Below are 12,827 nucleotides of genomic sequence, written 5' to 3'. Positions count from 1 at the left end.
AGGCCCATTGTTCCCACAGCCCCACCACAGGCGGCAGGGACTCCGCCCTAACACAGCAAGGACACTGGTAAGGATCAGTGTTTTTCAGGTCAGAAAAGAACATATATACAAGGCCAGTCCACACACCTGTGCCTTTAAATGTCAGGGAAGATGGACAGACATCCGAAGGGCAGACATCAGCATGGGTCTGATCCGGACCACACACTAGGCACCACTGTTCTAAAGACGTCTGCTGGCATCAGATCATGGCACATTTTAGTGTAAACTTAGGAATTTTCAGGGCTAATTTCATCAGGCTACCATGACCTAAGGCAAGTGCTTAGACTGACGGGCATGTGATAACAAGAGGAAACCCTGATGTGAGCGTGCAGTCAGGGAGCACACCAGATGTGTCACCCTCACTAAACCACACCAGGAACAGTCACCAAGTTCCTCCGGAGTTTTGGGCACAGGCGATTTTAAATTAAAGCAACAGAGACATGGTTTCACAGTCATGTGCTTTTAAGAAGGGACACAGTGGTAACCTTTAAAGACAACCACTTCACTTCCACATCTGCTACTACGCTCTCGGTGGCAGTGCAGTCCTGAGGGACCATCCACGGGATAGTCCTAAAGTCGTACATAGAAGTCAAACCCTGTGGCAGTAGGTAAAATCTGCATGCTTATTCCCAGCCTGAACAGTGACAAGTTTCAAAGTGGTTGTGTCAGAGTAGAGGTCAGTGTTCTCTTTTTTGTGGCCCAGAGCTCCAAATCCCCCCAAATCGTCGCTGGCAGGAGCTAGGCTTGCACCTTGCCATCTAGCCCAGACAGGGATGAGATGAGAGCTTTGAACTCTGTGTATTCAGGCACGCCCACTACAGACCATGTGACCATGGCCAGAGGAAAGAGGGAACATTCTAGGTAGTTGCCACCTAAGGGTGGGAGTGCTCACCCAGCAGACCAAGGTGAGGAGTCAGACGGCTGGTTCTGAGACACAAAGTGAGTGTTGGGAGTGTGTGGGCTTCCTACCACAATAGTGTTTGATGCTGCAGGTCTCTGAGGCGTGCCAATCACCTACAGTCAAAAGAGAATTCAGAACAATCAGACCCCTCCCCTCACATCATGGCAGTGCCATATCTGTCACCTGTTTACGTAGGTAGTCACTGCAGCACCTCACCAGCTGTGGTGAGAAGACCGCAGAGAAGCAAATGTCCCATGGCAGCAACATGGGAAGTACTGACCACTATGGCTACAGCTGCTCTGCATACGAACTATGCCATGAGCTCAGACAACTTTCCACTTAACAAAAGCATCAGGAAGCCTCAGTCAGGTGGGCAAGCTTGAGAAGACAGAGAAGACCAGAGTGTTAGACTCTGGAGTGGACAAGGCAAGTCTTCCATGGCAAGAGCATGTGAGTAATACCCATAGCAAGAAGGCAACTTACTGATAGCTAGTTTAATAATAGAACATTAACATATTTCTGGCTTATTTACTTCTAATGAGATAGACAAAGATAAAAACGTCATGTAACGTATGAAAGTAAACAAAATTGCAAGGACAGACAGCAGGTCCCTCCTCCAGTCCCTAAGTGACAGCAGCCTCTGTCTAGGCTGAACTGGTGCTTGGCTGTCTGTCCCGCCTATGTCATTTCTCTGCAGTTTTTCAGGGACCCCAGGGTTCAAAAGGGACAGGGGGCTCCCTTGGTCACACACAGCCAACAGTCTACCTGCTCAGGGGTGATGGCTCTTGGGGGTCATGGTAACCAGTTCTACCACAGGATTGAGGTGCCGACCACTCTTACAGCACCCTACTGAGGATTCAGCAATGCCTCCCTCTGATGTCTTTCGGTACAAGGTCTGCTGTTTTGGTTCCCTCAGTTAACAAACAAACCTGTTCTTCTGAAGACAGACAGTGTCCTATACAGACAACTAATGTCTCAATATGTCAGAAATCTTGCTACATACATAACTCTAAGTCAAAAAACCTCTGGTAAATCCCAAACTACAAAGTGACCAAATTCTATGGGGATACTCCCACAGGGGCTGATCCCAAATAACCCTCCTTTGCCTAATCAAGGTGTGGGTACACTTTGGGAGCACTAGGTCACTGTGCTGGAAATGTTGGGCACACAGGAAGGGAAGTACATCTTGGCTCGCTTTCTTAGGTTGGTCTAGGGGACCCTCCCCATCCTCACAGACGACAAGAGCTTCATGCTGCTACAGGCAGTGCTTGCTGGTCACGTTCACACATCCCACACGAGCACGAGAGCTGTACAGAGTCCTGGAGCTCATGGCTGTGAGGGACTTCAGTCTACTCTGCAGCAGGAAGAACAACAACCCCTGGGAAGACACACAGCAAGACTCAGAGGAGCCAAGGGTCACCTGCCTGCATCTGGCAGCTGTACTTGTGCAAGAGGGCACTTGTGTCTGGCTTACCCACTGCCCATAAGGAAGTTGCCAAATGACTGGGTCTGAAGAAAACTGGCTCCCAGCTTCAACTCCTCCACACAGTATTTCTTGAATTGCTTTGCCAAGGAGGGCCGGGTGCCCCTGCCACAGGCAGCCTCACTTCTCACTGAGATCTACGTCCATCAGGCCACACAGACACACGCTTGCCCAGAGGCCCTCTGCATGTACCAGGTACAGCACACAGTGAGCTCCCCAACTCTCGGGTACACATATCTTCTCTGTGGATCTGACAACAGAAAGAAGCCAGGCTGTGCACAAAGAAGAGCTATCTACCCTTGTTGTAAGTTCGTGCACAGAATGCTTGGCAAATGCTCAGCCCTGTGTGCCCATGCTCTCTGCACATGTGCGCACACTGCTTAGAATAAGCTCTGGTTCTGTGTACACATGCTGCTGGGATCAGAGGCAGCAGAAACAAGTTCAACTGCAGCAGTGGGAGGCTAGGGAGGCAAGAGAGAAAATGGGAAGCAGACCAAGGAAATGTCAGCAAGTGGGACGAGGAAAGAGGCAAAGGCAAGAGGAGAGCCAGATGCCCAGGCCTTAAAAGAAACAGAAGAAAACTGGGTTGTAAAGAAGCAACTCCCAGCCAGGCGGTGGTGGCGCACGCCTTTAATCCGGCAGAGGCAGGCGGATCTCTGTGAGCTCGAGACCAGCCTGGTCTACAAGAACTAGTTCCAGGACAGGCTCCAAAGCCACAGAGAAACCCTGTCTCGAAAAACCAAAAAAAAAAAAGGAGCAACTCCCTGCTGGTATAGCAAGATAAAGGACTGCAGATAAAGCCCCAGGGAGCACAGTCATTTGGGAAGGAAGTGGGTCCCATTATTTTATCTGCACCCTGACACTGGGAACAAGGACTCCCCTTGATGTGCACATGTTTCATATCTGCATACAAGTGTGTGCAGCATGGTGGTGGTGGCGCGCACACACCTTTAATCCCAGCACTCAGAAGGCAGAAGCAGGCAAATCTCTGTGAGTTCAAAGCCAGATTGGTCTACAAGAGCTAGTTCCAGAACAGGCTCCAAAGCTACAGAGAGAAACCCTGTCTCAAGAGAAAAGAAAAGAAAGAAAAAGAAAAAAAGAGAAAGAAGAGAGAAAAGAGAGAGGATACAGCTCAGCAATATGCTGCTTACTTTAAAACACACGAGGTCTAGGTTCAATCCCCACCACTACAAAGAACAAACACTCACCTACCTACAGCGTGTGAGCCCTGACACAGTACTATATTACAAAGCATAAAACAGCAAACACTGCACTCCTCCAACAAAGTTCAATTCCAATCAGATGTTGACTTTAAGATCAATAAAGCTTAAATAACCTCATATTGGGGCACAAATTTTGCAAAGATAACTTGCTCAAACTCTCCGTGCAATGCTCACAGTAGGAAGAACGTTTTCTTCTCATTGCTGAGAAGAACCCAGATCCATACCACAGGGTTGCAGAGTCCTTAAAACCCCACATACATGGTGCTTATAACCCAATGCTTCATCCAGGCACTAAGGAAGAGGCAGAAGATAAAGCTTTGGGAACACGACACCAGCCTGGGCTACACAAAATGATCTCCAAGCCAGCCTGTGGTATATAATGAGATCTCACCTCAAACAAAACAAAAACAACGATGGGCTTGAAAGATGGCTCAGTGGTTAAGAGCCAAGTGTTACTCATGCCAAGGACCCAAGTTTGATTCTCAGCACCCACATGGTGACTCACAAGCTAACTCTAGTTCCAGGTGATATGATGTTCTCTTCTGAACACCAAGGGCACCAAGCACAAGTGGTACACATATACAATGTAGCCAAAATACTCATAGAATAATTTTAAATGTAAAAAAATTAAAAACAAAAATAACAAACACTCAGAATCACTGAAGACACATAGAGGACACCAGTGAGTGTAAATACTGGCACATTCCAAGTAAAGCTGAAGCACGGAATGACAAGAACACCCATGTGTGACTGCTCTCTGTAGAAAGCCTGACTATGCTGTACAGCTGCCCAACAGCTGCCTAGAACTCTGGGGCTGAGGGACATCTGGGAACACCTGGTGATGCCTGTGGAAACCCAGAGAGCAGAGGGACAGCTGGGGACACCTGGGGAAAGCTGTGGAGGGTTGGTGAAATAGATCAGTTGATAAAGGCACTTGTCACCACCTGATGACCTGAGTCCAGTTCCCAGAACCCACGGGGTGGGGAAAAAGAAATAACTTCTGCAAGTTATCCTCTGACCTACACATGTGCTCACCTAATACACACAAAACAGAACGCAAATAAATACACTTTAAAAAATGTTAAGTTACAGAGTCCTAAGGCCCCAGGATTACTTGCGGGAAGCACCAAGCCCCTTATTCCCACCAGGGAGGGTGCCAGCTTTCCCCAGAATATAGAGTCTGGTGGGGTAAGATGCTGAGAGAAAGCAGCACACGGGCAAGGATAGAGGCATGCATGTCACGAAGGCCCAGGTTTCTCAGGAGCCAGAACACCTAGAGGCTAGGGCGAAAATCCAGAGCCATGAAGAAGGTAGGTGCTTAGATGAAAGACAGGAATCTGTCCACTGTTGGGTCTGTGCAAAAATACAATGACGCTCCAGCTACAGGTAAGTCTGCATGGCCCTGTGGGGCGCCTCATCTTCGATGCATTACTCAATGAAGGAGGGGACGGTGCTGGTCCCTTCCTGTGGCCATAGCCACACAACCACACCCTTCCTCCATCCCTTTGCAGCTAGGAGACACAGTGGCTACAGAGGAAGGCCACAGAAGTTGGCATAACACACAGCAAACTCTCTAGGCTCAGAGCTCAGGCAAATGAAGCCATGGAGCAGAAAGCTTGCCCAGGCTTTGGTCAGCCCACCTATACCATGGTTACTGCCATGTGTATAGGAGCTTCATATACTCCCTGACATAGGGGCACACTGAAGACACTAAGACTGAATGAACGCTGTTTGTACAACAGAAAGCAGTGCACACTTTCAGATCTGAACGCACCCTTGAGAAAGGAGTCACTCCTCAAGCAACCTCCACTGCTCAGGAAACCGTGGCCACAGCAACACTGCCCGCATCTAGCCCATTCCATAGGAACCGACATCCATGTGTCTTTCCACTTACCACTTGCTGTGTGATATTGACATTGGACTGTCCAAAGGTTTTTGGCAAAAGCTGCTTTCCGAGTGTGTTCACTGTGGATGGGTGGACAGCTACAAGAGACACCACACCTGGAATACAAGCACACAGGTGAGGAGTTAAATTGCTTCTCTGAGCTGAGGTTAAAGGGCAGTCCAGGAAGATGGTGTTTTTATCAAGCACCCAGCCTCCCTAGTTTTGACACTGCAGACCTATGGCTCAGTCACAAATGCTCCAGATTTGGACCTGAACCCTCCAGTTCCCTCTCTGGGACATTGGCTAAGGAAGGTACTGGGGCCTGGGGATTAGCAGGGTTCATTCTACAGCAGGCACTGGACTTACCACAGCGGTTCCCCAGTGGCTGCTCCAGTCACTAACGCCCCATGCCCTGCCCCACCCTCATGTCTTGGGGGTAAACTGGCCATTTCTCTGCTCTAATGTGGTGAAATAAAATGGTACAGCTAAGATGTTCTCCTAACATGAAGACTGGCGCACAGAATTCCCAAAGGCCAACGTTATAGCTCTACGAGAATGATTAGAACATGAACTAGAGCTAACTCTCACTAAAATAGTGTCTAAATGTATAATATATAAAGATTTTCAAAGGAACTCAGTGTTTTCAAATATAGCTGTATGGACAGTATCAACTACCACAATTCACAAAAAGATCCTAAAACATTACGTTCACATTTTTGTAATTGGTAAGCGCACCCTTCCTGTCTTCAGATTTAAGGCCAGAAATTACAAACATGTAAGACCTGGTGTTTCCCTACCACACCTACAAGGACTGGCACGTGAGTGCCCCCACCAGACCTTAGCCAAAAGGTTAACAAGTGAGGTTTCCCAGTTTCCCAGGTTTTGTTTATTCTCCTCTCGGTGCATGTCTAGGGGTTGAACCCAGAGTCTCACACATGCCACGCAAGCACTCCATCTAAAGCCCAGTGCAAGAAATGGCTTTAAGTAAACGGCCCCATTATCAAAGAACTGCATGGGTTCGAGGCAGTCCCCATCAAAGCACTAACGTTCGCTATAGGGCTAGAAGAAGCAGTCTAAAATTAGGAGGCATAAGAAACCCCAAACAGCCAAAGTAACCATAAGCATAAAGAACAATGCCGGAGGTGTGGCAATACCTGATCTTAAACTAGAGCCACAGTGACAAAACCAACCCACAGAGCAATGCGTTAAAACAGAAGATCCAGACACAAACCCAAGAGGCTACAGACACTTGAGTTTCAACAGAAATGACAAACATGCACTGGGAAAAAAAGCAGCCTCTTCAAATGGTGCTGTGAAAACTGGATTTCCATATGCAAAAGAATGAAGCTAAATAATCCTGTGCAAAAATTCATTCAAAATATATCAAAGACCTTATCACGAGACCCTAAACTCTGAAACTGCAAGATGAAGACAGGACAAACTCTTGATGCTAAAGGTACAGGCAAGGACTTTCTACAAAGGACTCCTCCAGTTGCACAGAAAATTACTCCAAAAACTGACAAACAGGACTACATAAAATGCAAAGTGAGCACCAGTGAAGAGAGCTTACAAAATAGGAGAAAAATCACCAGCCACTCATCTAACAGGAGACTAACATCAAAATATAAAGAAATAAGAAACACCAAAGGAACAAATAAACCAATCAATAGCTGAGCAAATGAGTTGTTTTCAAAAGTACAAACAGCCAGTTAACACCAAAACAATAATAAATAATACCTGTTCAGCAACTTTAGCCAAAGACAATGATAATCAAAACCACATCAAGAGTCCATCTAACCCACCAGAATGGATATCGCCAAGAAATCGAGTAACAAATGCTGGAGGATAAAGGGAAGGAGAACTCTTAGCACCGCACCATGGTGAGGACGCAAGCTGATACAGTCACAAGGAAAATCAGTGCAGAAGTTCGCTGGGTACTGTGCACATAGCCATACATATGCATACATATGATTAGAAAGACTCACGTGCACATACACACACACATACACATGCATACACATGACTGAAAATAAAAGTAAGTCTGGGGAAACAAAAACTAGGGGTTAGACAGATGGCTCAGCGGATGAGAGCACTTGCTGCTCATGAAGAGGACTGGAGCTGGTAGCCAGTACCCAGTGTGGCTCACAACTGTCTATAGCTCCAGGGTATGCAAGGTTTCTTCTGGCCTCTAGGAGCACCAGGCACCAGGTGAACATACATACATGCAAGCAAACAAACATAGACATGAAGTTTTTTTAAAAAAAAAAAAAATTCAATGCTGGGAATATATTCCAGGGCCTTGGACACACCAAGTAAGTGTTCTACCACTCAGCTTACTTTGTGTATTTAATCGGATGAACATTAAGAAATACATGTGATGTCATGAGAAACTCAAATGGTAGAAAGTTACAACAGTAATATGGGTCAACATACCAAATCTCATAGTTGACTTGCCAATTCCAAGCTAACACAGAGCTTGACAGGGGGCTCAGGGGTTAAGTTCACTGGCTGCTCTTCCAAAGCACCTGGTTCAGTTCCCAGTACCCACATGGTGGCTTACAACTATCTGTAATTCTAGTTTCAAAGGGTCTGATGTCCTCTCTGGGCATCCCTGGGCACCTGGCAGGCACACGGTGCACAGATGTACATACAGGCAAAACACCCATACACATAATAAAAATTAAAATAAGATAAAAAAAAAAGATCAGCTAATACACCTCAGAAGAAATGAGGCCTCACACTGCAGAACAGAGGGGACCCTACTGCCCTCCTTCACCAACATCCTCACTTCCTCTCCCTCTAACCCAACCCCAGGAAATTGGCTATGCTCTCTGTACATTTTATTTCAATTTTTAAATTCTATGTAAGTCAGACCACACAGCAATTTTCTGTTTCTGGGTTACTGCCTTAGTGCAACATCCTCCCTGCTCACCTCCACTGTGGAAAATGGCAAATCTTTACTTTCTTAGGACATATAATTCCCCCGGTTTCTTTATCTACTTGGCCACTGAGAGACACAAGTTGTTTCTGTATTGTGTGAGTGTCTTTCCAGCAGTGACCTCACCTCCCTTGAGAAGAGCCCACAAGAACTGCTAGTCCTGCAGCAGCAGCCATTTTCAGTTTCCCAGGGAGCAAGCTGGCCTTGTATCATGCACAAAGGACTGGCGTGCATGCTCAGTAGCAGTGTGTCCCACTCCTCGAACAAGACCTTTACAGTTTCTTTTCAACTCTGTCTTAAAGTTTAGGTATTTTGCTTGCATATATGTCTGTGCACTACATGCATGTAGTGCCTGAGAAGGTCAGAAGAGGGCATCCAAGCCCCTGGAACTGGACTTATAGATCGATGGGAGCTGTTGTGTGGGTGCTAGGAAGAAAACAAGGGACTTCCGGGGAGAGCAGTGTTCTCAACTGCTGAGCCATCTCTCCAGTCCACCCTTACATTTTCTAGTTACCCACTGGGTGTGGGCATCTCCAATGTTATGAACGGCACATACCTCCTGACCGTCTATGTCTCCTTTAAAACCTACAGTGAGCTATTTCACCCACTGTGATGGAAGCACTATTTGCTGACCTTGTAAGAACCACAGAATCCTGAGGGACTGCCTACACAGTGGGCTGCTGGTGGGTGCAGAAACATCTTTAACAGTTTTCTTCCTTCAAGGAGTCTCCAGAGAACACCATCCCCACACAGACAAGTCTCCTATTCACCTACACCACCTCTCAGGCTTAGGAAAGTGGGCGCTGAGCCAGTGCCTGCTTTAGTTTAGGTGATGTGACCACAAAACCCTCCATCATCAATCACACCACACTGCATCACTTAGGCACATAGAATAGGGGGCACTACCCCTCCAGGAGACCCCACAGGGTCTGGAGCAGCACGTCACCAAGGTCACCATCCCTTTCCTCACACAAGGCTTTCATCTTCAGATGTGTCACCGTGGTACTAAAAATGGAAAGTGAAGTTAAAAACAAAGGGACACAAGCACAAAACGTGAGGCCTCTCCTGATGTCAGGGGGTGAGCTATAAAAGGGGGCTCATTAAATCCTGTGCCCCTCCACCTGGACATATCTCTGTCTAACTGCCACACACAAGGCCAGGCAAAAATATCTGATCCTATGTTGGGGTGCAGTTCACCGTGCTAGCTAACACACGCCCAAGAACACGCAGAGCACATGAGGCTCTAGCACATACACACATTAAAATTTCTTCTCACCTTCAAGTCTCATTCTGAGGTCAAAGATACAACCCTGAAGCAGAAAGGAAATGTAGACACACTGTGGAGCAGAGCAAGCCCCATCAGCTAGAGAGCACAGGCCACATCTGGAGTACCCAGAGAAAGAGGCACGAGGCCAGGCTGCTCACACTACAGTGGCCTACAGCAAGCAAGGAGCTGGAGATGCCACTTCCTACTATGACGACCCTGGGTTTGAAAATCTTAGGACTTCTGGAAAGGGGATCAGACTAGTGTGCAAACAAGAGACAGAGCCCTGGGTAATGGTGACTGGTAAAAGGCGGTCACCAGCACTGCACCACTCTCAAGAGACTGTGGCAACGGCCAAGGGTCCAGTAACTAAAACCCCAGCAGAGACGGTGACTGTCATCCCAAAGATGTTCCCAGCACACACACAAGGATTGGGAAGGGTCTCAAAGCTTAGCACATGTGGACACTTCCAATTAAGCACACACGGACAGGTTGATGGCTCTCTGGGGAGCATATAACCCCTCAGTTACTAGGCAGAGAAAACTGTGCCTCTGGGAAAAACTGAGAGAGGCATCAGACACCTAAGGAAGTCCAATAGCTTCTGCCCCAACCCTGGGGCAGAGTGAGTGTTCAGGAAGGAGCTTCTGACAGGTCTTTAGGGCAGAACCCTGTGGGCAATTCAGAGTCACAGAGGTAAGGACAGCCGCAGGTAGCAGAGAAGTCTGAAAACACAGTACCACATGCTAGCAAGGACGTGAGCAGCTGGAACCCACCTGGCACTGGCAGGAAGGAAGTGCAAAGATGCAGCAGATGGTGGCCCCAGGGCCCAACAGCTCCAAAGTCACTCTCCAGGGGCAGTGAGCCCACAGAGTGACAACACGTCACAGGCAGCCAGGACAGCTGTGTCAGAAAGCCTGCGGCGTCACATTCACTGCCCAAACTGAGTTTGGAAATGCAAACTGTTATGGGTTTGATGCATGCTTCAGGGGCAATGGGGGCTCTGAGTCTCAAAGACTGCCAAAGTCATGTCCATGCATCTGTCTGCTGAGGCCCAATTACCCACCTCTTTCTGGCACACCAGTCTAGAAGCCTCTGTAGAGACTCACACTTGTAAGTCAGACAGTCTCTATGCTGGTGGGCCACATCTACCCAAGTGAAGGAGTTATAGGCAAGCCAGATGCTCCCCGTATAAAGATCTCCCTAGGGCCACACCTGTCAGGCAGCCTTTGGACCTGCCGCCCCACAACCAAGACCTCTCTCTGTGCACACATGAAGATTTCCACCACTGCTCCTCTGGAGGACACTGACAGGCATGACGGGACTGAAATAGGCCCCCCTGCCAGAGTATGAATGAATGGGTTTAGGGGGAGGACCCAGCAGATTACAGTCACCCAGGCTCACCAGCACCAAGCAATAACAAAGCAGAAATCCCATCTCACCAGGGAGGGACCCTTCTCTGAGACAGGCTACACCACTGTCAGTCAAGCCACCATTCACAGAACTCTTCAGGGACTTTCCTGGTCAATTGGAATGTACCTGGCTTCCCTGGTAAATTGGAATGTACCTTAGGGCCCTGAGGAGACTGTGAACCAACCTAACCATAGACCAGATAAGAGAACACGTGGCAGGATGTGGAGCGAGTCTGGCCTCCATACTCCCCAGCTTCTCGTCACCTCCTGGCCAATTCCTGCTTGTTTTCAAGATCTGACTCAAGAGATGCCTCCAGCGTAGAATGCTGTGATGATTCTGGCTACAAGTGAGGGCTGGGTCCTGCTCTAGTGCACAGGCACTGCTGGCTGTTTCCAAGACCAGGGCATGGTGCAGTGGAAGAACTAATGATCGCCATGGGCCCTAGCTCTAAAATGCACAAATGCACACACGTGCGCACAATGCACACACACACACACACACACACACACACACACACACAGAGAGAGAGTTCAATAGGCTTTTTACATCAACAACTAAGAAAACTCCATGAGCAGTTTGGAGGCAGCAGCACAACACTCCATCACCAGTGTCCCTCGGCTGGAAAGCAAAGGCAAAGGGACTCACTAGTGAAGACAGTTGTCTCAGCCTTCACCTGGGTGGAAATCTACTGCTGCTCCATCAACAAAGGAACACAAGGTTCTGCATGTGCTAAAGGGTGGTGTCTGGACAGCACAGGGCCAAGAAATCACACGTACTAAAAGTACCTGGGCTCCTGAGGCTCACGGCACTCCTCTGGGTATGTCCACCCAAGATATCTGTCAGGAACGAGGCTTGCATATCCCACAGACAGGCAGTTCTACGTGAGCAGATTCTCTAGAATGCTCACCCTTTGGGGAGTGAAGAAGGTCTAGAGAAGGGAGACACTGTTGTGCATTTTCCAGACATCAGAACTCCAAAACAGCATCCATGTACAGCATCTGTCACACAAGTTCAAGCCACTGCTTGTGAAGTGACAGGACCCCTAAGAACTGACTACCAACGCATAGGTGCCAGTAAGCAGCACCAGCCTGCCCCGAAGCTCGTGCAGGTGCAGAACTTGTTTGTCACAGGTGACAACAAAAGCCAGGGGTACAAGGAAACAGAAGTGAACAGCCTGACCATGATATGCACAGCATCTTAATACATGTACCGCATACATATCTTACATCCTAACCAGGTCAGACCTGTGTGCATCTAACCACACACGTGTGAAAAGCATGACTTGGCAGACCACAGCAGAGTTCAAAGCAAACACCAGAGGAGGGAGCATCATTCCAGAAAAAAGAGGTCGCTCACCTCCAGTTTCTTCGCCTCTATCACTTGGATAGGAAACTTTATGCCTGAAACTCCCACCAAAACCCTACTGTCCTGTTAGTGATACTGAAGTTCCTTTCTTATACACACAGAATGTGCCAACCACAAAGACAGACAGCACCCACATCTGCACCAGAGACTGTCCTGTCCCTACTTAACATCTGCAGCGACTGCCCCATCCCTACTAAACATCTGCAGAGATTGCCTGTCCCTACTAAACATCTGCACCACAGACTGCCCGTCCCTATTAAACCAACAAGGAACCAGTCTCAGTAGACACACAGGCCCTGTACAACCCTCATAACTGATG

General features: G+C 48.1%; 1 protein-coding gene across 8 annotated transcripts in view; it reads right to left on the bottom strand.

Annotated features, from left to right (window-relative positions):
- Tfdp1 (transcription factor Dp-1) overlaps window positions 1-12,827 on the bottom strand; it is a 42,542-nt gene that overhangs the window by 9,235 nt on the left and 20,480 nt on the right. For 4 of the 8 annotated variants that reach the window (XM_075986227.1, XM_075986228.1, XM_075986230.1 and 1 more), the window contains one exon: window positions 5,541-5,647. In XM_075986227.1, the coding sequence (XP_075842342.1) occupies window positions 5,541-5,563 (23 nt within the window). In that variant the 5' untranslated portion in view covers window positions 5,564-5,647. Of the gene's footprint in view, window positions 1-126; window positions 231-931; window positions 1,054-5,540; window positions 5,648-12,827 lie in introns of those variants that run through there. The other 4 variants (XM_075986225.1, XM_075986231.1, XM_075986224.1 and 1 more) reach the window with 2 other exon arrangements.

Source organism: Microtus pennsylvanicus, chromosome 9 (genome assembly GCF_037038515.1).
Source record: "Microtus pennsylvanicus isolate mMicPen1 chromosome 9, mMicPen1.hap1, whole genome shotgun sequence".
Lineage (NCBI taxonomy): Eukaryota > Metazoa > Chordata > Mammalia > Rodentia > Cricetidae > Microtus > Microtus pennsylvanicus.
This window is presented reverse-complemented; position numbering and strand designations above follow the sequence as displayed.